Source organism: Zalophus californianus, chromosome X (assembly GCF_009762305.2).
Source record: "Zalophus californianus isolate mZalCal1 chromosome X, mZalCal1.pri.v2, whole genome shotgun sequence".
Classification (NCBI taxonomy): Eukaryota; Metazoa; Chordata; class Mammalia; order Carnivora; family Otariidae; genus Zalophus; species Zalophus californianus.
This window is the reverse complement of record NC_045612.1, coordinates 4361790-4381631: the sequence shown is the minus strand read 5'-3', so window position 1 is coordinate 4381631 and position 19842 is coordinate 4361790. Positions and strand designations below refer to the sequence as shown.

The following is a 19842-nucleotide window of genomic DNA, read 5'->3' as shown; positions in this document are numbered from 1 at the left end:
AAAGATCTTTTAAAAGATGTCAGACTTGCTATGGGTCTCCTAAAAAAATGCTTGTCATGATGAGCCTTGCTGTTCCCAACCCAAGGGTGAAAGGACCCCCAGATTGGGGGCAGGAGTGGTCCCCAGTCACTGGTGCCGCCTGGGCAAGTGGCTCCGGCTCGGGATGGAGATATTAGCCATGCTGCACTTTGCCTTGGGGGCACCAAGGGGAACGTGTGGCTTTTCCAAATTGGCTTATAAAGCCCTCCCCTTTTGAGCTGCACAGCCCATATGATTCCAAGTGAGCCCTCCAAGTTGTAAGCAGGATGTCTAAAAACGACCTCTTATATCCCAGAGGCCGAGTAAGAACAGCTCAATTAATCTGGTCGCCATGTAATCACATTTGTAATGAGATTAAGGTGTTTAGACAAATCAATGCTCCTAATTTTACCTTTGTCAGGTTTGTATTCACCACCGCCTAATATGTCTTCAAGATCCTTGTCTGAAAAACCTGGAGAAAACCAAATATACATGTCAATACCACAACACATTTTTCAGGGACAAAAATCTTGTGTTAGTGTTGCCCAACATCCCCAGAAACTGACTGCCAGTTAAGAATGTCCCTGATGAATATGAAAGGCAAAATTCTAACAGGGCACTAAGATTCCCTCCCACTAGAGTACACACCTTGCATAATCTCCCATCACTTGGAGTGTGAGTGGGACCATGGACAAGGTGGCTATCCCCGTTGCCATTAGGTTATATTAGGCGCCAAAGGTAAAGAGCTACTGCGGATGTAATTAAGGTCCCAAATCAGTTTGACTTTGCCTGAATCAAAAAGGAGATTATCCTCGGTGGGCCCGACTCAAGCAGGCAGGCAGGGTGAGGCCTTCCTGAGCTCAGACACTAGAAGCAGCAGAGTTAGTCTTCTTCTCCCAGCATTCCCCCGTTTCTGTCTTTCTCCATCAGTTCTACGACTGCAAGGAAACGTACTCTGCCAACCACCACACGAACTTGGAAGAGAACCCAAGCTCAGAGGAGACCAGGCCGGGCTGACATCGTGATGGCAACTCGGGAGGCCCTGGACAGAAAGCTCGGCTTAGCTGTTTACCTGAACTCACCACCAAAGGGAACTGAGTTCATAAATGGGTGCTACCTTAACTCGTGAAGCTTGTGATCATTTGTTATGAGGCAAAAGAAAATAACACAAGGAAACAGAAAAAAATGGATTCTGGCTTAACCACGGAGTACACGACTTTAATGTTCTGTGTGAGGAAATGGAAAGTAGGCTGAAAGGATTTCTGCCACGTTTTTTGAGTCAACTGTACTACTTTGGAGTGCGCTTGAGTGACTATTTCGGTTCTGAGTTTATCAGCTGCTCTGTGCCACAGAAGACCACTTTTCCTAGAAAGAATCAGTGATGGCCAAACTAGGGTTATGGCAGCTTGAATATTTGGCAGATGTTTTCTTGGAAATGAAATGAAAGGACGCTGTCCCTTCAAAGAAAACCACTGGCAAGATCTGTTGCCAATGGTAAGATTTCGAACAAAACTTAGAATTTTGAAAAATCGCTATCTACTACTGTGAGCTTAGCAGCTTCCCAATACTTAAGACTTGATCTAAGGAGATGGGAGTGACATTAACAAATGTGAGTTTGGGGTACTGCATAATGAAACATGGCATTATCTGGAAGTTCAAAAGACCTCAGGACACCAGTATTTCCAAATGACCAATGCACAATATATAAAACCAAGAATGGGTAAAAATTCCACTGAAAGTCCAAGGAAGTCCTGGAGGGTTTAATGGAATCGAGTATGAAAAGTTCACTGATAGGGTGTCACATTCCACACTACACTGAAACGGTAAGAAACCACCACCAGCTGAGTTTGGGTGTCTTTACAAAGAAGAATATCTACAGCAATGACCTAAAGAGTCAATTAAAATATCCCTCCCTTTTTCAAATGCATATGTATATGAGGCCAGATTTCCTTCATACACTTCAGCCACCACAATACATTACAACTGAATCCGGAAACAGAGTGAGTCTAGCTCTTCTGCTGAGACATTACAGAAATGTGCAAAAAATGTACACAGAAACAAAAGCCTTTGAAATCCTCAATGATTTTGGGAGTCCAGAGACCAAAATGTTTGTGAAGTACTATTTAGGGTTCTCCTATGCCTTGGCTCTGGTGGGCCCCGGGGGGCTCTGCAGGCCACTGTAGTGAATGAGTGACAACCCGGCCAGGGAGCCGCCATGCTGACTTACCACCTCCTCCTCCTGCGCTCGGTTTCCTGCGGCCATCATCTCGATCATTTCGGTCATCCAGGGCATCAGCCAAGTTAAAATCATCATCTGCAGTGGACCCCAAAACATACAAGAGAAAGTCAACTGGTTAAAGCACAGGGAGCTCTTTGGACATCTGCCCCAAAGAGAGCTCCACGGTACCCTTCTTTACTGCCCTCCTCAGAGTGGCAGCATTACCTGCAGGCTTTGCTGGAGCTCTGGTTGTTCCTGGCCTCTTATAAAATGGGGAAGGGGGACAGCATGGGAACACATTTAGTAACAAAATACAGCAGCCACCTCATGGCTCAGGGATGTTACATCATGAGTATGGTGCACTTGTCTTAGTCCTTGAGGCCCCTCTAAGGCCTCTGACAACCCCTTTGAGGATGACAAAGAAATGTAGAAGGTTTAAATGAGATGAGTTCCATTCATTTTTCTTCAGAGGACTGGTGGTAAGGCAGACATGGTCCCACAAATGACCTGAAGATTAATGGAGCGATGTGTTCAGCCTAGATCTGTTGGATAGGACCCCCTGGTCCAGGGGGTTCCAGAGCTTGAGCACGACCCTTGGGAGCTTCAGGCCTTGGTTTCCACCACTATCAACCTGGCACCATAACCGTAAATAATACTGCGCAGGGATGGACTGAGGTTATGTTCCCAGTAGAGTATGGGAATGTCTTATAAACTGAAAGTAGTATAATACCAACAAAATATTTTATATAAGCATGGTTGTTACTCCTGTAACTAAGGTTTTTCAGCTCAACCAGACTCCTCTAAAAATACGGACTTCTTTCACTCCTATCACATAGCAGCATACTATGTATCAGTTTTCTAACAGCTTCTTTCCTTAGACATCAAGACTTTGGTGTAACTGTTCCTACTATTAGAAATTGGTTAAAAGTAAAAAGATGGGTAAAAGTATATGATACAAATAGCAGCTGGAGTAGCTATATTACTATCAGATAAAACAAACATTAAGACAAACACTGTTACAAGAGTCAAAGAATGACATTTTGTAATCATGAAAGGATAAATCCAGCAGAAAGATAAAATTTTAAACATCTATGCACCCAACAATCAAGCCCCAACATACAAGAAAAAATGGCAAAAATTGAAGAATAGGCAATTTGACAATAATAGTTGTAGATTTCAATACCATCCTTTCCATTGTAGATAGAACAGCTTGATTGAAAATCAGAAAGGAAGACTTGAACCAACGGGTCGAAGAAGAAATCACAGGGCATATTATTAAATACCTTGAGATGGATGAAAAAGAAAACACAACATACCAAAACTTATGTGTTATTATGAAAGCACTGCTGGGGGGTGGGGAATTTCCAGCTGTAAACATTGACATTAAAGAAAAAAAAAAAAAGGTCTCAAATCAGTAGCCTAATCTTTCGCATTAAAATATTAGATAGGGGTGCCTGGGTGGCTCACTCAGTTAAGGGTCCAACTCTTATTTCAGCTCAGGTCATGATCTCAGGGTCGGGAGATTGAGCCCCACATTGGGCACCATGCTCAGCAGGGAATCTGCTTGAGATTCTCTCTCCCCTTCTCCCTCTGCCCTTCCCCCTACTCTCTCAAATAAATGAATAAAATCTTTAAAAAAAAGAAATTAAAGAGGAAACCAAACCTACATCAAGCAGGAGAAAATAAAAATTGTGGCAGAAACAATTGCAATAGAGAATATAAAAAACAGAGAAAGAAAATCCAAAAATTAGATTCTTTCAGCAAAATTGACGAACTGTTACATGACCCAAGACAAAAAGAAAGAAGACCCAAATTACTAAATTCAGGAATGAAGAAGAGACATTACTACCGACTGTACAGAAATAAAAAGAATTCAGGAACACTATGAGCAATTCTATTACAATAAATTAGATAACCTAGATGAAATGGACAAATTCCTGTACACAAACCACCAAAACTGACTCAAGAAGAAACAGAAAATCTGACTAGATCTACAAGTAAAGAGAGTGAATCAGGGATTTAACAACTTTCCACAAAGAAAATCCCAGGACCAGAAGTCCTCATTGATGATTTCTACAAAATATTTAAAGAAAAATCAAAGTCATTAAGGAGGGCACGTGATGTGATGAGCACTGGGTGTTATACTGAACTGATGAATCATTGAACATTATATCAAAAACCAATGATGTACTATACCTTGGCTAATTGAATTTAAATTAAAAAAAATAAAGAAAAATCAAAGTCAATTCTTCTTAAACTCCTCCAAAAAGTAGAGGGAATACTTCCTAACTAATTCTATGACGCCAGTAGTACTTTATACCAAAACCACCACAAGATAACTAGATAACAAATCTACCACAGACCTCTAACCAACCTCTAACTCTTATGGGCACAGATGCAAAATCCTCAATAAAATACTAGCAAACCAAATCCAGCCACATACTAGGATTATAAAACATGGCCAAGTAAGATTTATTCCAGGAATTCAAGGGTAGCTCCATATAAGAAAAATCAGTGATATCCCAAACTACTAGAACAAAGGGAAATAAAACACTTGATCATCTCAATAGATGCAGAAATGCATCTGACAAAAGCCAAAACCATTTCATGCTAAAAAAAAAAAAATACTTTTTATCTAGGAATAGAAGGGAATTTCCTCAACCTGACAAAGGGCATCTATGAAAAATCCACAGTAAACATCGTATTTAAGGATGAAAGACTGAAAGCTTTTCTCCTAAGATCATCAACAAGACAAAGGAGGTCTACTCTCACCACTTCTATTAAATATTGTACAGGGCAATTAGGCAAGGAAAAAAGTCATCTAGACTGTGAAGAAAGAAGTAAAACTATCTCTAGTCAAAGATGACATGACCTTTACATATAGAAAACCTTAACAATCCAGACCTTACCCCCACCATAAAAAAGAAGAAAAAAAAAAACTGTCTTAGAGATAAGTCCAGCAAAGCTGCAGGATACAAGATCAATATACAAAAGTTGTATTTCTATATATTAGCAATGATCTGAAAAGGAAAATAAAGTGATTCCATTATAATAGCATCAAAAGAATAAAATTCTTAGGAATCAACTTAACAAAGGATGTGTAAAGATTTGTACACTAAAAGCCACAAAAGTGTTGAAAGAAATAAAAGGAGTCTAAATGGAATACCCCATTGTCATAGAAGACTCACTGTGGTTAGTTAAGATGGCAATATTACCCAAATTAATCTACAGATTCTATGCAATCTCTACCAGAATTCCGACTGCCCCCCCCCTTTTTTTTTACAGAAATGGATAAACTGATCCTAAAATTCAAATGGAATTACATGGGAGCTCAAATAGCCAAAATAATAGTAAGAACAAAATTAGAAGAGTCACACTACAAACCTACAGTAATCAAACCTGTGCGATACTGGCATACGAATATATATATAGACCAATATCACAGTATTGAGAGTACAGAAAGAACCCACATATTTATGGTCAACTGATTTTCAAGAGGGTGCCAAGACCATTCAATGGGGGAAAAGAATGGTCTTTTTAATAAATGTTGCTGGGACAACTGGATATCCACATGCGGAAGAATGAGGTTGGAACCCTTCCTCACACCATATACAAAATTACCTCAAAATAGATCCATCTGGCCACAAATTTTCAGAGATGACACCAAAAGCATGAGCAACCAAAGAAAAAGGATAAATTAAACTTCATCAAAATTTCAAACCTCCGTGCATCTAAGTACATTTTCAAGAAACTGAAAAGATAACCTAGGAAATGGGAGAAAATACTTGTAAATGATATCTGATGAAGGTCTAGCATTCAATATGTATAAAGACCTCCTCAGTCATCAGGAAAACACAAAAACCACAATGAAGTTCTACTCCATCACTACTAGGAAGGCTATAATCTTTTTTAAATTGGAAAATAAAGACATAAACATAAAGCCAGAACCATAAAACCCTTAGAAGAAAACAGGAAAATAAAAAATTTGACATCAGACCTGGCAGTGATTTCTTGGATGTGATACCAAAAGTACAGGGAATAAAAGCAAAAACAGACAAGTGGGACTACATCAAACTAAAAGGCTTCTGCACAGCAAAGGAAACAGTCAATAAAATGAAAAGGCAATATATGGAATGAGAGAAAATTATTTGTAGATCACATATCTGATATGGGGTTAATATCCAAAATATGTAAGGAAATCCTACAACTCTATAGCAAAACAAAAAATCATCTGGTTAGAAAATGGGCAAAGAACTTAGATATTTCTCCAAAGAAATGGCCAACAGGTATATGAAAAGATGCTCAATATAACTAATCATCAGGAAAACGTAAATCAAAATGAGGTATCACCTCACACCTGTTAAGACGAATATTATTTTTTAAAAAACCACAAAAGGTAACACGCTGGTAAGGTTGTGGAGAAAAGATAACCCTTGCACACTGTTGGTGGGAATGTAAAATGGTGCTGCTACTATGGAAACAGTACGGTGGTTCCAAAAAATGACAGAAACAGGACTACCACTGGATCTAGCAATCCTACTTCTAGGCTTATCTCCAAAAGAAAGGTAATTAGGATCTCAGATGTCTGCATGTCCACGTTCATTGCAACAGTATTCTCAACAGCTGTGAGAAAGAAATAATCCAAGTGACCACTGATGGATGAATGGATAATGAAAATGTGCTATGTAAATAAAATGGAACATTATTCAGCCTTAAATAGAAAGAAATCCTGCTATTTGGGACAACACAGATGGACCTGGAGGATACTATGCTAAGTTAAATAAGCCAAACCCAGAAGGACAAATACTGCATGATCTGACTTTTAGGAGGAATCTAAAGTAGTCAAATTCATAGAATCAGAGGATAGAACGGTGGTTACAAGAGCTGGGGGGAGAGGGAATGGGGTGGTGTTAGTCAAAGGGTACAAAGCTTCAGGAGTAAAAGGGGGAAATAAGTTGGCTAGGATGTGGAGAAATTGGAATCCTTACACACTGCTGGTGGGAACGTAAAATGGCACAGCCACTGTGGAAACGGTTTGGCGGTTCCTCAAAACCTCAAACATAGAATGACCACATGACCTCGCAATTCCACTCCCAGGTATATGCCCAGAAGAATTAAAAACAGGTATTCAAACAACACTGTGTACACACATGTTCATAGCAGCACTATTCACAGCAGCCAAAAGGCGGAAACAGCCAAATGTCCATCAACTGATGAATGAACAAACTGTGTGGTCTATCCATACAATGGAATATTAGTCATAAAAAGAATGAAGCACTGGGGCGCCTGGGTGGCTCAGTTGGTTAAGCAACTGCCTTCGGCTCAGGTCATGATCCTGGAGTCCCGGGATTGAGTCCCACATCGGGCTCCCTGCTCAGCAGGGAGTCTGCTTCTCCCTCTGACCCTCTTTCCTCTCGTGCTCTCTCTCATTCCCTCTCTCAAATAAATAAAAAAAAAAATAAAAAATAAAAAAAGAATGAAGCACTGATATGCAGCCTATAAGGTGGGTGTGCCTCCAAAACATTCTGCTAAATGAAAGACAAAAGGTCACATATTATATGATAGTATTTATGTGAAATACCCAGAATAGATAAATCAACTGATATAGAAAGTACATTGGTGACTGTCTGGGGCAAGGGGAGGGGGGAAAGGAGGAAAAAATTGCTTAATGGGTAAAGGATTTTACTTTGGAGGGATGGAAATGTTTTGGGACTGGAGAGACATGGTGGTTGCCCAACACTGTGAATGTTTTCAAACAGCTTAATTTTAGGGTACGTGAATTTTACTTCCATTCTTTTTTAAACAAAGAGGGACAGGTGGGAAAGGAGATCATCTCCACAACTACAGGTTTATTCTTCCATAATTCAGTTTTAACCAAAGTATAGATAGAAGTTGAGAATATGGCAGGTTTTTCCCTTAAAATGACCATGCTTGCTTACTCTTTGGGAAGGCTTTTGGTACACCAACACGTACCTAAATGTGAAGATCACACCAATGGGTGGGTTTTTATGAGAAGAGGACCACGTAATAACCTCCTGTCATTATATATATACTTTTTAATCTAGCTCATCAATAGTTTAGAGAGGATTTTAGTTCTAAGAAATTTCCATGACTTTAAGCTGTAAAATGAAAAAGTACAGCACACCTCTCTGAAGGAGGCTCTGTGTATGTATATTATGGTGATACATTACTGAAACCATTATTTGAGCAATTTTCAGAAAAGCAATGGACACTCATGTAATATTACTTTAAAATCTCTAGGACTGAAACCGCTCATGTAAAAATATTTATTTTTCCAGATTTTTTTTAAAAACAGTCAACTGACCAGAGATGTAATAAGGGTTTATTTTTGGACTCTGATTCTGTTTGATTGGCCTAATCAGGTGTATCCTATGCCAGTACCACGCAGTCTCGATCATTATAGCTTTGTGGAGTTCTGCCCGACTACACACAGTTTCTGGAGAAGTGTGGTTCCTCTGAAGATCTGCAGGTGCCATTTCAAGAGAACATTCCTTACCATGCATGTGGAACCAGTGGCTCTATTAGAGCCAGAGCCTGCGGGGACGTAGAACGTTAGCTTGGATTTGTGTGATTATTAAGATGCTATTAACTACAGATTTTCCTGTCGTGAATCTTTAAATGGGATTTATTATCCATAATTGAGAGCAAGAAAGTCTAGCTGCTTATCAAGGAATTAGAACAGTAGGCCAACTTCATGAAAGCAGTGAGCTCCTAAAATAAAGAAACCTAGTTCCGTGAAGTTTTTCTCAAAATGACAAGCTTAGAAAAGATTCTTTGCCGCCCAGCAAACGCTGCCCAGCAATATGAAGGGATTCTTTTCAGTATGTGCCTACAACACCACAGTAAACAAAACTGACCAGGTTCCCCCAGGTGGGGCTTAATGATGGCATCCATGGCAATCCGAGGAAATAGGGAAACTTATAAGAAGCTTTACAGGGCAGGGGCGCCTGGGTAGCTCAGTCGGTTAAGCAGCCAACTCTTAATTTCAGCTCAGGTCATGATCTCAAGGTCCTGGGATCGAGCCCCATGTTGGGCTCCACGCTCTTGCAGAGTCTGCTTCAGATTCTCTCCCTTTGCCTCTCCTCCACACTTTCTCTCTCTCTCTCAAATAATTAAAAAAGAAAGAAAAGAAGCTTTATAGGGCAAAAGCAGAAGTGTGCTCCCCTGTGAGGGGGATTACACACACAGCAAAAGGAGAGATGAAAGGAAAAGGGGTGGAGATGGAAGGAGAGGGTGAAGGCAGGGATGGAGGGAGAGGGGAGCAAAGTTCTGAAAGCAGCACAGGTGAACCTTGAAAACGTTATGCTGAGTAAAAGAAGCCAAACATGAAGTCCACATTATACGACTCCACTTATATTAAATATCTGGAAGAGGGAAATCCATAGAGACAGGCTGTCAGGGGCTGGGGAAGGGAAATAATCAGGGGATTGACAGCTAAAGGGTACAGTTTCTTTTTGAGGTAATGGAAATGTTCTTAAATGGACTGTAGTGTGGGCACCTGGGTGGCTCAGCCAGTTAAGCGTCCCCCTTCAGCTCAGGTCATGATCCCAGGTTCCTGGGATCAGGCCCCTCATCGGGCTCCCTGCTCCGTGGGGAGCCTGCTTCTCCCTCTCCCTCTGCCCCCCCCCCCCGCTCATGGTCGTGTGCTCACTTTCTCTCAAATTAAAAAAAATATTAAAAAAAAAAAAGAAAAAGGGGGAAAAAAGGAGAGCAGAGTGAGATGAGGTTTTGGAGGATGTCATTCAACCAAACACATCACATGCTGGTGCTCCTATGGGTCCTGGACACACTGGCTGACGGATGCTGATGAAGATCAGATGGGCAGGTGCACAACAGAGAAAGGGATGTAAATACTAAAAAGTCCTCCATCAGGAAAATAACAAATTTCCTAATTGGGGGTCTTTATACTTAGGCTTGTTTTTGTTTTGTTTTGTTTTTGGTCATGTTTATTTGGGGAGATGTTAAATGATTTCATTAAAACCGTCATTGCTAATAAACTGTTTATTTTCCTGGGAATCCAAAAGGCCACCTGCAGGTACAGGACAGTGAGCATACTTAGGGAAGACCTGAGAACACCCTAAGCTCTCAACTCACAGCACACATGCAAATGAACTTCTAAAAGATTTGTGGTTTCAGGTTTATCATCCATTTTGAGTTAATTTTTGTATAAGGTGTGAGGCAGGGGTCCAACTTCATTCTTTTGCAACTGGATATCCGGTTGTGTCCCAGCACTATTTATTGACGAGATTATTCTTTCCCCATTGGACAGTCTTGGCATCTTTGTCAAAAGTCAACTGGTCATGGATGTAATGGTTTATTTCTAGATTCTCACATCTATTCCATCAAACTCTAGGTCTCTTTATGCTAGTGCCACAGTATCTTGATTACTGCAGATTTGTAGTAAGTTGTAAAATTAGGAAGTCTGAGTTCTCTTTTTCTTTTTTCAAGATTGTTTTGGCAATTTTTTTCATATATACATAGAGAGAGAAAGAGTGCACAAATGAGCATGGGGCGGGGGGGGGGGGAGGGAGAGAATCTTAAGCAGGCTCCATACCACACCCAGCATGGAGCCTGACACGGGGCTTGATCTCAGAACCCTGGGATCATGACCTGAGCCAAAATCAAGAGTTGGATGCTTAACTGACTGGGCCACCCAGGTACTCCAAGACTGTTTTGGCAATTTGGGGTCCCTTGTCTGTCTGTTTCAGCAAAAATTCTAGCTGGGATTTTGACGGGAATTGCTTTTAATGTGTTGATCAATTTAAGTAGGCATGCATTCCTCATGTATGCTTGACTTACACCAGAGACTCCGCCACAGTCAAATCAAGGAACAATAATAACAGCTGACACTTACTGAGCACTGAACTCATACCAGTCCTGTGCTGAGCACTTCATATGGGCCATCTCATCTAATCCTTACAATAATCCCAGGAGGCAGGGCTTATTATTAACCTCACGTAACACACGAGGAAACGGAGGCACAGAGAAGTCAGGTGGCTCACCCAAGGTGGAAGTGGCAGAGGCTGGGTTCAGACGCAGGAAGGCTGGCTCCAGAGCCCCTGCCTTTCTCAATCCAGAATATACAGAGAGCCCTCAAACCCGTAAGAAAAAGACAAGCACACCAGCAGAAAAATGGGGAAAGGATATGAAACAGATAATTCACCAAAGAAGAAAATACAAATGGCCAATAAATACAGGAAATGATGCTCCATCTCACTATAATGAGGAAAATGCATAATAAGCAATAAGATTTTGTCCATCATATTGGTAAAATGCCTTTGATTAATAAAATCTGACGATGTGCAGATCTGGGAGCAAAGGAACTCAACAGGGTTCAGTGAATATATAATGGTACATTCATTTTGGAAACAATTTGGCAGACTCTATTAAAATATAAAGTATGTATACCCTTCAGCCTGGTAGTTCCACTGAACTTATACACAAAGGATATGGGCAAGAACGTTCACTGAAGCCCTATTTGTAATTATGCAAAATGAAAGCAAATCACACATCGGCCAATAAGGAAACGGCAGCACTGGCCGTGGCCAAAGCCACACCACTGGAATGCCAGCTCCATGAAGCCCAAGTTTACATCTGAAGTATAAAGATGCGGATATATGGATAATGTAGTAGGTTCCATGGTGGCCCCCAAAATATATAGTGGAGTCCTAATCCCCAGATGCCATAAACAAGACCCTATTTGGAAAAACGGTCTTTGCAGATGTAATTAAGGATACTGAGATGAGATCACGTAGGATTATCCAGGTGGGTTCTAAATCCAACAAAAAGAACCCCTATAAGAGACAGAAGAGAAGACGACACCACACAAACGAGAAGGTTCTGTAAAGATGGAGGCAGAGATTCGAGTGAGGCAGCTGCAAGTCACCACAGCTGAGCTCGAGCCTTCAGAGGGAGCATGGTCCTGCTGACACCCTCATTTTGGACCGCTGGCTTCCAGAACTCTGAGAGACTATGTTTCTGTGGGTTTAAGCCTGCCAGTTTATAATACTTTGTTATAGTAGCCCTGGGAAATTAACACAGATAGACAGATACATTTATTCAGGTCTTCAATACACATTAAATTTAAAAAAATTGTACAGTAATACACACATAAGTAAATTAAAGAGCCGTACACGTTATGTAAAACAAAAAAACACCAAGCAATCTATGTGTACAGATGTACGTAACAGCACAGAAAATCATCTGGGACCAGCAGATCCCAAACGGACTTCAGCAGTTCCCTCCCGGGATGGGAGTGACATTTGTAGGATGGGGAGGGGTTGCACAAAATCTCGACTTTACTTTCTAACATTCACACTTACAAAAAAATGGTTTAATTTTTTTAAAAAAAATGTAAAGAGAAACTGGCGACAAAGCTTAGCATTTGAGAGATTACATATAGACACCATTTTAAGAAAAGCCGTTTATATTAAAAAAAATCTAGAAGGAAAAACAAATCTCTCATTCACTTCAAAGTATCTTTTCCTGAGCTAGGGAAAGGCAGTCTTCTGAGGTCACTGCTGGAGAAAATGCTGTATCAGCTATTACATATTGTGTGGTATTCTTCGCAAAGGAAACAAATTATGTTAAATATTCAGATTTTCTTTTAAATAACGCAATTTATGACACCCATATTTTATCTGATCAATACAGATAAAAAATGTTTTCCTTGAGTGTGTATTCTGAGTGGGTGGTGCATATTAATCACTATTGTTTGTTTTTAATAGCTTGATTTACTACTCACACTTTACTGAGGAAGTTTCTTTCAATGCATCCTCCAGACGTAAATTAGAGTCCCCAGATCCTAAAAATTAAAAAAAAAAAAAAAGTTTTAAAATTTAATTATTTTTGCATAAAACAAAATCGTACTGAAATAGTTTCTTGTAATGGTTGTTTCCCTTTAGAGGGTGTCATGAAGGTTAATACCACAAAAGGAAGTTGGTAGAAGCCATCCAAAGACACACTGAGTTGATATCCTCCTACAAACAACTCATCTCCACCAAAAGCAAAACAGAAAAACAGTCTTTGCAGATATAGTTAAGGATCTTGAGATCATGTAGGATTTAATCTCACCAAGTTTAATGATCACAGTTTTCAGTCCACTAGAAGGCTGAAGGCTCAACTGTACAGAACACGAAGCACAATCTTACAAAAAAGCCTTCTCCACAGTATGTATGGCTTTTGCCACAAGGAATATTGGAGTCCAAAGCTCCACTGAGAATGAGCCAGGTTCTTATATCCCACTCCACATCTCATAAATGCTGCACCGCATTGTGTCAATCCAGGGTACCTTCCCCCCGACCCCAATATCCATATCTAGATTAGCAGCTCTGATCACACATCACTTAAAAGGCCTGAGGGAAAAGCTTTTCACGAGAGAATCTGTTCTCAGAGGTAGATCAATATGCCCAACTCTGCCTGCTTTTGAACTTGACAGCTATCATTTCCCCTAGATGGGCACGTAGTTTCCAACAAGGGTATATATATTATCAATTTTCAAACTACTATGTACGTATACTGGAACTGAACAAATAGGTAAATGGGTGATGAATTGTAGAAGCCAGGCTTCTCACTGTTGGAGAGGGAAATTATCAGTAAGAGAAGGCCAGAATGGGAGGAGTCCAAGATGGCAGAGTTGGAGACCTTAGTTTCGTCTGGTCCCAGGAATTCAGCTAGATAGCTATCAAATCATTCTGAACACCTGCCAACTCAACCGGAGAACTAAGAATAGCTGCAACTCCACAAATAGAAAAGCGACCACTTTCTGGAAGGTAGGAGGTGCAGAGAAGTGAATCCCAGGCGATATATGGGAAGATAAACCATGAGGGGAGGGAGCCTCCATCAGCCAGCTACTGAAAAGTGATACAGCAGCTGAGTATAAAATCAGAACTTTTGGGGCGCCCGGGTGGCTCAGTCGTTAAGCGTCTGCCTTCGGCTCGGGTCATGATCCCAGGGTCCTGGGATCGAGTCCCACATCGGGCTCCCTGCTCAGCGGGAGGCCTGCTTCTCCCTCTCCCACTGCCCCTGCTTGTGTTCCCTCTCTCGCTGTCTCTCTAATAAATAAAATCTTTAAAAAAATAAATAAATAAAATCAGAACTTTTAGAGGTCTGCTCCAGTGAGGGACATCACTCAGGTGGCTAAGCAGGGGCAGAACCCTAGGTGGGACAGTGTGGTCTCAGGACCCCTAGGGTTACAGGAAGACAGGGGGTGCCCGAGTGCAGCAGAGTTCCCAAGCATCGCAGCAGGGAAGCTGGCGGCAAACAGTGAGCCCAGGAGTAGGCTCTCAGCTCAGGGTCGCCATATACCATAAACTGTGGCATAGTCCAGCCTCTGCTCTCCAAGCAGGGGCCCAGGGAGTTGTAGAACCTCACCGAGATTCCCCTTCTTACCCCAGAAGGAGCAGCTCGGGAGCCCGCCACAGGAGTCGGCTAGGTTTGGAGACTCCACACGGGGTTGTGTGCCTGAGACAGAAACGCTCGGTCACTGGCCAGGTGAGCATGGAGTGTGGCTGGAGACCAGGGAGATGGGAATGACTGACTGCTTTTCTCTGGGGGCTCACTGAGGAGTGGGGCCCCGAGTTCTCGGCTCCTCCGGGGCAGAGATGGGGAGGCCGCCATTTCACTCTCATCCTCCAAAGCTGTACAGAAAGCTTGCAGGGAACAAAAGCTCCCGACAGCAAACCCGAGCAGATTACTTAGCCCGGCCCCTGGCAAAGGCAGTGCAATTGCACTTGGGGCAAAGACACCTGAAAATCAACGCAATAGGCCCCTCCCATGGAAGATCTGCAAGAACATCCAGCTAAGACCAAGTTTACAATCATAGAGAAATGCAAAATTCCAGCATTAGGGAAATAAAGAACAAAGAATTCATAGGTTTTTTTTTTTTCCCCATGATTCCTTAGTCTTTCAATTTTAACTTTTCTTCTCATTCCCTTTACACCCAATTTCTTATTTTATCAACTCTTTTTTAGGTCTTTTTAAATTTTCATTTTTACAGTTACATTCTATCCTTTCACTATATTTAGTTTTATATTTGTATATATATATTTTTAAAGATTTTATTTATTTATTTGAGAGAGAGAGAGAGAGATAGCCAAAGAGGGGGTAGGGTCAGAGGGAGAAGCAGACTCCCTGCTGAGCAGGGAACCTGATGTAGGACTTGATCCCAGGACTCCAGGATCATGACCTGAGCCAAAGGCAGTCGCTTAACCAACTGAGCCACCCAGGTGCCCTAAGTTTTTCTTTCTTTACAATTTTGGGATGCAGTTTCTTCTAACAAAGAGACCAAAATACACCCAGAATCTAGTTTATGCTCTGTCCTGTTCACCTGTCACTTTATACTTTTTTTGTCTTTTAATTTCCATTTTTACACTTACATTCTATCCTTTCATTGTATGCAATTTTATTTTCATACATATATAAGTTTTTCTTTCTTTACAATTTTAGGATCTAGTTTTCTAACAAATGAAACAAAATACACACAGGACCAATGTGTATGGATCTGTTCTGTTCACCTGTCTGATTCTCTTTTTTTCTTTTTTTTTTTTTTCAGTTTCAGGTCTCTTCTGATTTGTTTAGTGTATATTTCTCTGGGGTCATTGTTGTCATTTTAGTATCTTGTTCTCTCATCCATCTATTCTTCTCTAGACAGAATGACAAGATGGAAAAACTCACCTCCAAAAAGAGAACAAGAGGGAACACTGATTGCCAGGGACCTAATCAGTATGGACATAAATAAAATGTCAGACCTAGAGTTCAGAATAATTATATAGATACTAGTTTGGCCTGAAAAAAGCATGGAAGACACTAGAGAATCCCTTTCTGGAGAAATAACTAAAATCTAATCAAGCTGAAATCAAAACAGCTATTAATGAGATGCAATAAAAAATGGAGGCTCTAACTGCTAGGATAAATGAGGCAGAAGAGAGAATTGGTGATACTGAAGACAAAATGATGGACAAAAAAGAAGCGGAGAAAAAGAGAGATAAACAACTACTAGATCACAAGGGGAGAATTCGAGAGAGAAATGATACCCTCAAGTTAAACAACAGAATAACTGGGATCTCAGAAGAGAAAAGAGAGAGAAAGGCAGAAGGTATACTGGAGCAAATTATAGCTGAGAACTTCCCTAATCTGGGGAAGGAAACAGACATTCAAGTGCAGGAGGCACAGGGAATTCCCCCTCAAAAATCAATAAAAATAGGTCAACACCACGACATATAATAGTGAAGCTTGCAAATCTCAGAGACAAAGAGAAAATCCAGACAGCAGCTCGGGACAAGAGGTCCGTAACCTACAAGGGTAGAAACATTAGACTGGCAGCAGACCCATCCACAGAGACCTGGCAGGCCAGAAAGGACCGGTATGATATATTCAAGTGATAAATGAGAAAAATATGCAGCCAAGAATACTTTGTCCAACAAGGCTGTCATTCAAAATAGAAGGAGAGAGAAAAAGCTTCCAGGACAAACAGAACTAAAAGAATTTGTGATCACTAAACCAGTCCTGCAAGAAATAGTAAAAGGGATGCTTTAAGCAAAGAGAGCACCCAAAAGTAACACAGACCAGAATGGAACAGAGACAACATACAGAAACAGTGATTTTACAGGTAATACAATGGCACTAAATTCATATATTTCAATAATTGAATGTAAATGGGCTAAATGCCCCAATCAGAAGACACAGGGTATCAGACTGGATAAAAAATCAAGACCCATCGATATGCTGTCTGCAAGAGGCTCATTTTAGACCTAAAGACACCTCCAGACTGAAAGTGAGCAGGTGGAAACCATTTATCATACTAATGGACATCAAAAGAAAGCTGGGGTGGCAATCCTTATATCAGACAAATAAGATTTTAATAAGAGACAGATTACATTTTAATAAGAGATGAGGAAGGACACCATATCATAATTAAAGGGTCTATCCAACAAGAAGATCTAACAGTTGTAAATACTTATGACCCTAACATGGTAGCAGCCAATTACATAAACCAATTAATAACAAAATTAAACACACTGATAATAATACAATAACAGTAGGGGACTTTAACACCCCACTCACTGCAATGGACAGATCATCTAAGCAGAAGATCAACAAGGACACAAGGGCTTTCAATGACACATTGGACCAGATGGACTTCACAGATACATTCAGAGCATTTCATCCTAAAGCAAGAGAATACGTTCTTCTCGAGTGCACATGGAACATTTTCCAGAATAGATCACATATCCTGGGTCACAAATGAGGTCTCAACTGGTACCAAAAGATTGGGATCATTCCCTGCATATTTTCAGACCACAATGCTTTGAAACTAGAACTCAATCACAAGAGGAAAGTTGGAAAGAACTCAAGTACGTGGAGTCTAAAAAGCATCCTACTAGGGCACCTGGGTGGCTCGGTCGTTGGGCATCTGTCTTTGGCTCAGGTCATGATCCCGGGGTCCTGGGATCAAGTCCCACATCAGGCTCCCCCCTCAGCAGGAGGTCCGCTCTCCCTCTCCCACTCCCGCTGCTTGTGTTCCTGCTCTCGCTGTCTCTGTCAAATAAATAAATAAAATCTTAAAAAAAAAAAAAAAGCCTCCTACTAAAAAATGAATGGGTCAACCAGGAAAATAAAGAAGAATTTTAAAAATTCATGGAAACAAATGAAGATAAAACACAACTGTTCAAAATCTTTGGAATGCAGCAAAGGCGGTCCTAAGAGGAAAGTATAGAGCAATACAAGCCTTTCTCAAGAAACAAGAAAGGTCAAATACACAACCTAACCCTACACCTAAAGGAACTGGAGAAAGAACAGCAAATAAAGCCTAAACCCAGCAGGAGAAGAGAAAGAATCGAAGAAAGAGAAACCAAAAGAACAGTAGAACAGATCAACGAAACTAGGAGCTGGTTCTTTGAAAGAATTAATAAGATTGATAAACCCCTGGCCAGACTTATCAAAAAGAAAAGAGAAAGGACCCAAATAAATAAAATCATGAATGAAAGAGGACAGATCACAACCAACACCAAAGAAGTACAAACAATTATAAGAACATATTATGAGCAACTCTATGCCAGCAAATTAGATAATCTGGAAAAAATGGATGCATTCCTAGAGACGTATCAACTACCAAAACTGAACCAGGAAGAAATAGGAAACCTGAACAGACCCATAACCAGTAAGGAAATTGAAGCAGTCATCAAAAATCTCCCAACAAGAGCCCAGGGCCAGATGGCTTCCCAGGGGAATTCTACCAAACATTTAAAGAAGAACTAATACCTATTATTCTGAAGCTGTTTCAAAGAATAGGAATGGAAGGAAAACTTCCAAACTCATTTTATGAGGCCACCATTACCTTGATCCCAAAAACCAGACAAAGACCCCATCAAAAAGAATTACAGACCAATATTCCTGATGAACATGGATGCAAAAATTCTCACCAAAATACTAGCCAACAGGATCCAACAGTACATTAAAAGGATTATTCACCACGACCAAGTGGGATTTATTCCTGGGCTGCAAGGTTGGGTTAACATCCGCAAATCAATCAATGTGTTACAATACATTAATAAAAGAAAGAACAAGAACCATATGATCCTCTCAATAGATGCAGAAAAAGCATTTGACAAAATACAGCATCCTTTCTTGATCAAAACTCTTCAGCGTATAGGGATAGAGGGTACATCCCTCAATATCGTAAAAGCCATCTATGAAAAACCCACAGCAAATATCATTCTCAATGGGGAAAAACTAAGAGCTTTTCCCCTAAGGTCAGGAACATGGCAGGGACGTCCACTATCACCACTGCTGTTCAACATACTACTAGAAGTCCTAGCCTCAGCAATCAGACAACAAAAAGAAATAAAAGGCATTGGGGGGATGGGTTAGCCCAGTGATGGGTATTAAAGAGGGCACGTATTGAATGGAGCACTGGGTGTTATACGCAAAGAATCACGGAACACTACATCAAAAACTAATGCTGTAATGTATGGTGATTAACATAACATAATAAAATAAAGCAAAATAAAAATAAAATAAAATAAAATAAAATAAAATAAAATAGGCACCTGAATCAGCAAAGAAGTGAAACTCTCATTTTTTACAGATGATATGACACTTTATGTGGAAAACCCAAAAGACTCCACCCCAAAACTGCTAGACCTCATACAGGAACTCAGTAAAGTGGCAGGATATAAAATCAATGCACAGAAATCAGTTGCTTTTCTATACACCAACACCAAGACAGAAGAGAGAGAAATTAAGGAGTCGATCCCATTTACAATTGCACCCAAAACCATGATACCTAGGAATAAATCTAACCGAAGAGGCAAAGAATCTGTACTCAGAAAACTATAGAACACTCATGAAAGAAATTGAGGAACACACAAAGACATGGAAAAACGTTCCATGCTCATGGATTGGAAGAACAAATATTGTGAAAATGTCCATGCTACCTAGAGCAATCTACACATTTAATGCAATCCCTATCAAAATACCAACCACTTTTTTCAAAGAAATGGAATAACCCAAAAATTTGTATGGAACCAGAAAAGACCCCGAATAGCCAAAGGAATGTTGAAAAAGAAAAGCAAAGCTGGTGGCAT

The 19842-nt window shown here is 40.5% G+C and overlaps 1 protein-coding gene across 3 annotated transcripts in view; it reads right to left on the bottom strand.

Annotated features, from left to right (window-relative positions):
• CD99L2 (CD99 molecule like 2) overlaps nucleotides 1-19842 on the bottom strand; it is an 87026-nt gene that overhangs the window by 17743 nt on the left and 49441 nt on the right. For all 3 annotated transcript variants that reach the window (XM_027609243.1, XM_027609242.2, XM_027609241.2), the window contains exons 2-4: nucleotides 13002-13061; nucleotides 2246-2332; nucleotides 431-490 (exon numbers count right to left, since the gene is read on the bottom strand). In XM_027609243.1, the coding sequence (XP_027465044.1) occupies nucleotides 431-490; nucleotides 2246-2332; nucleotides 13002-13061 (207 nt within the window). The remainder of the gene's footprint in view (nucleotides 1-430; nucleotides 491-2245; nucleotides 2333-13001; nucleotides 13062-19842) is intronic.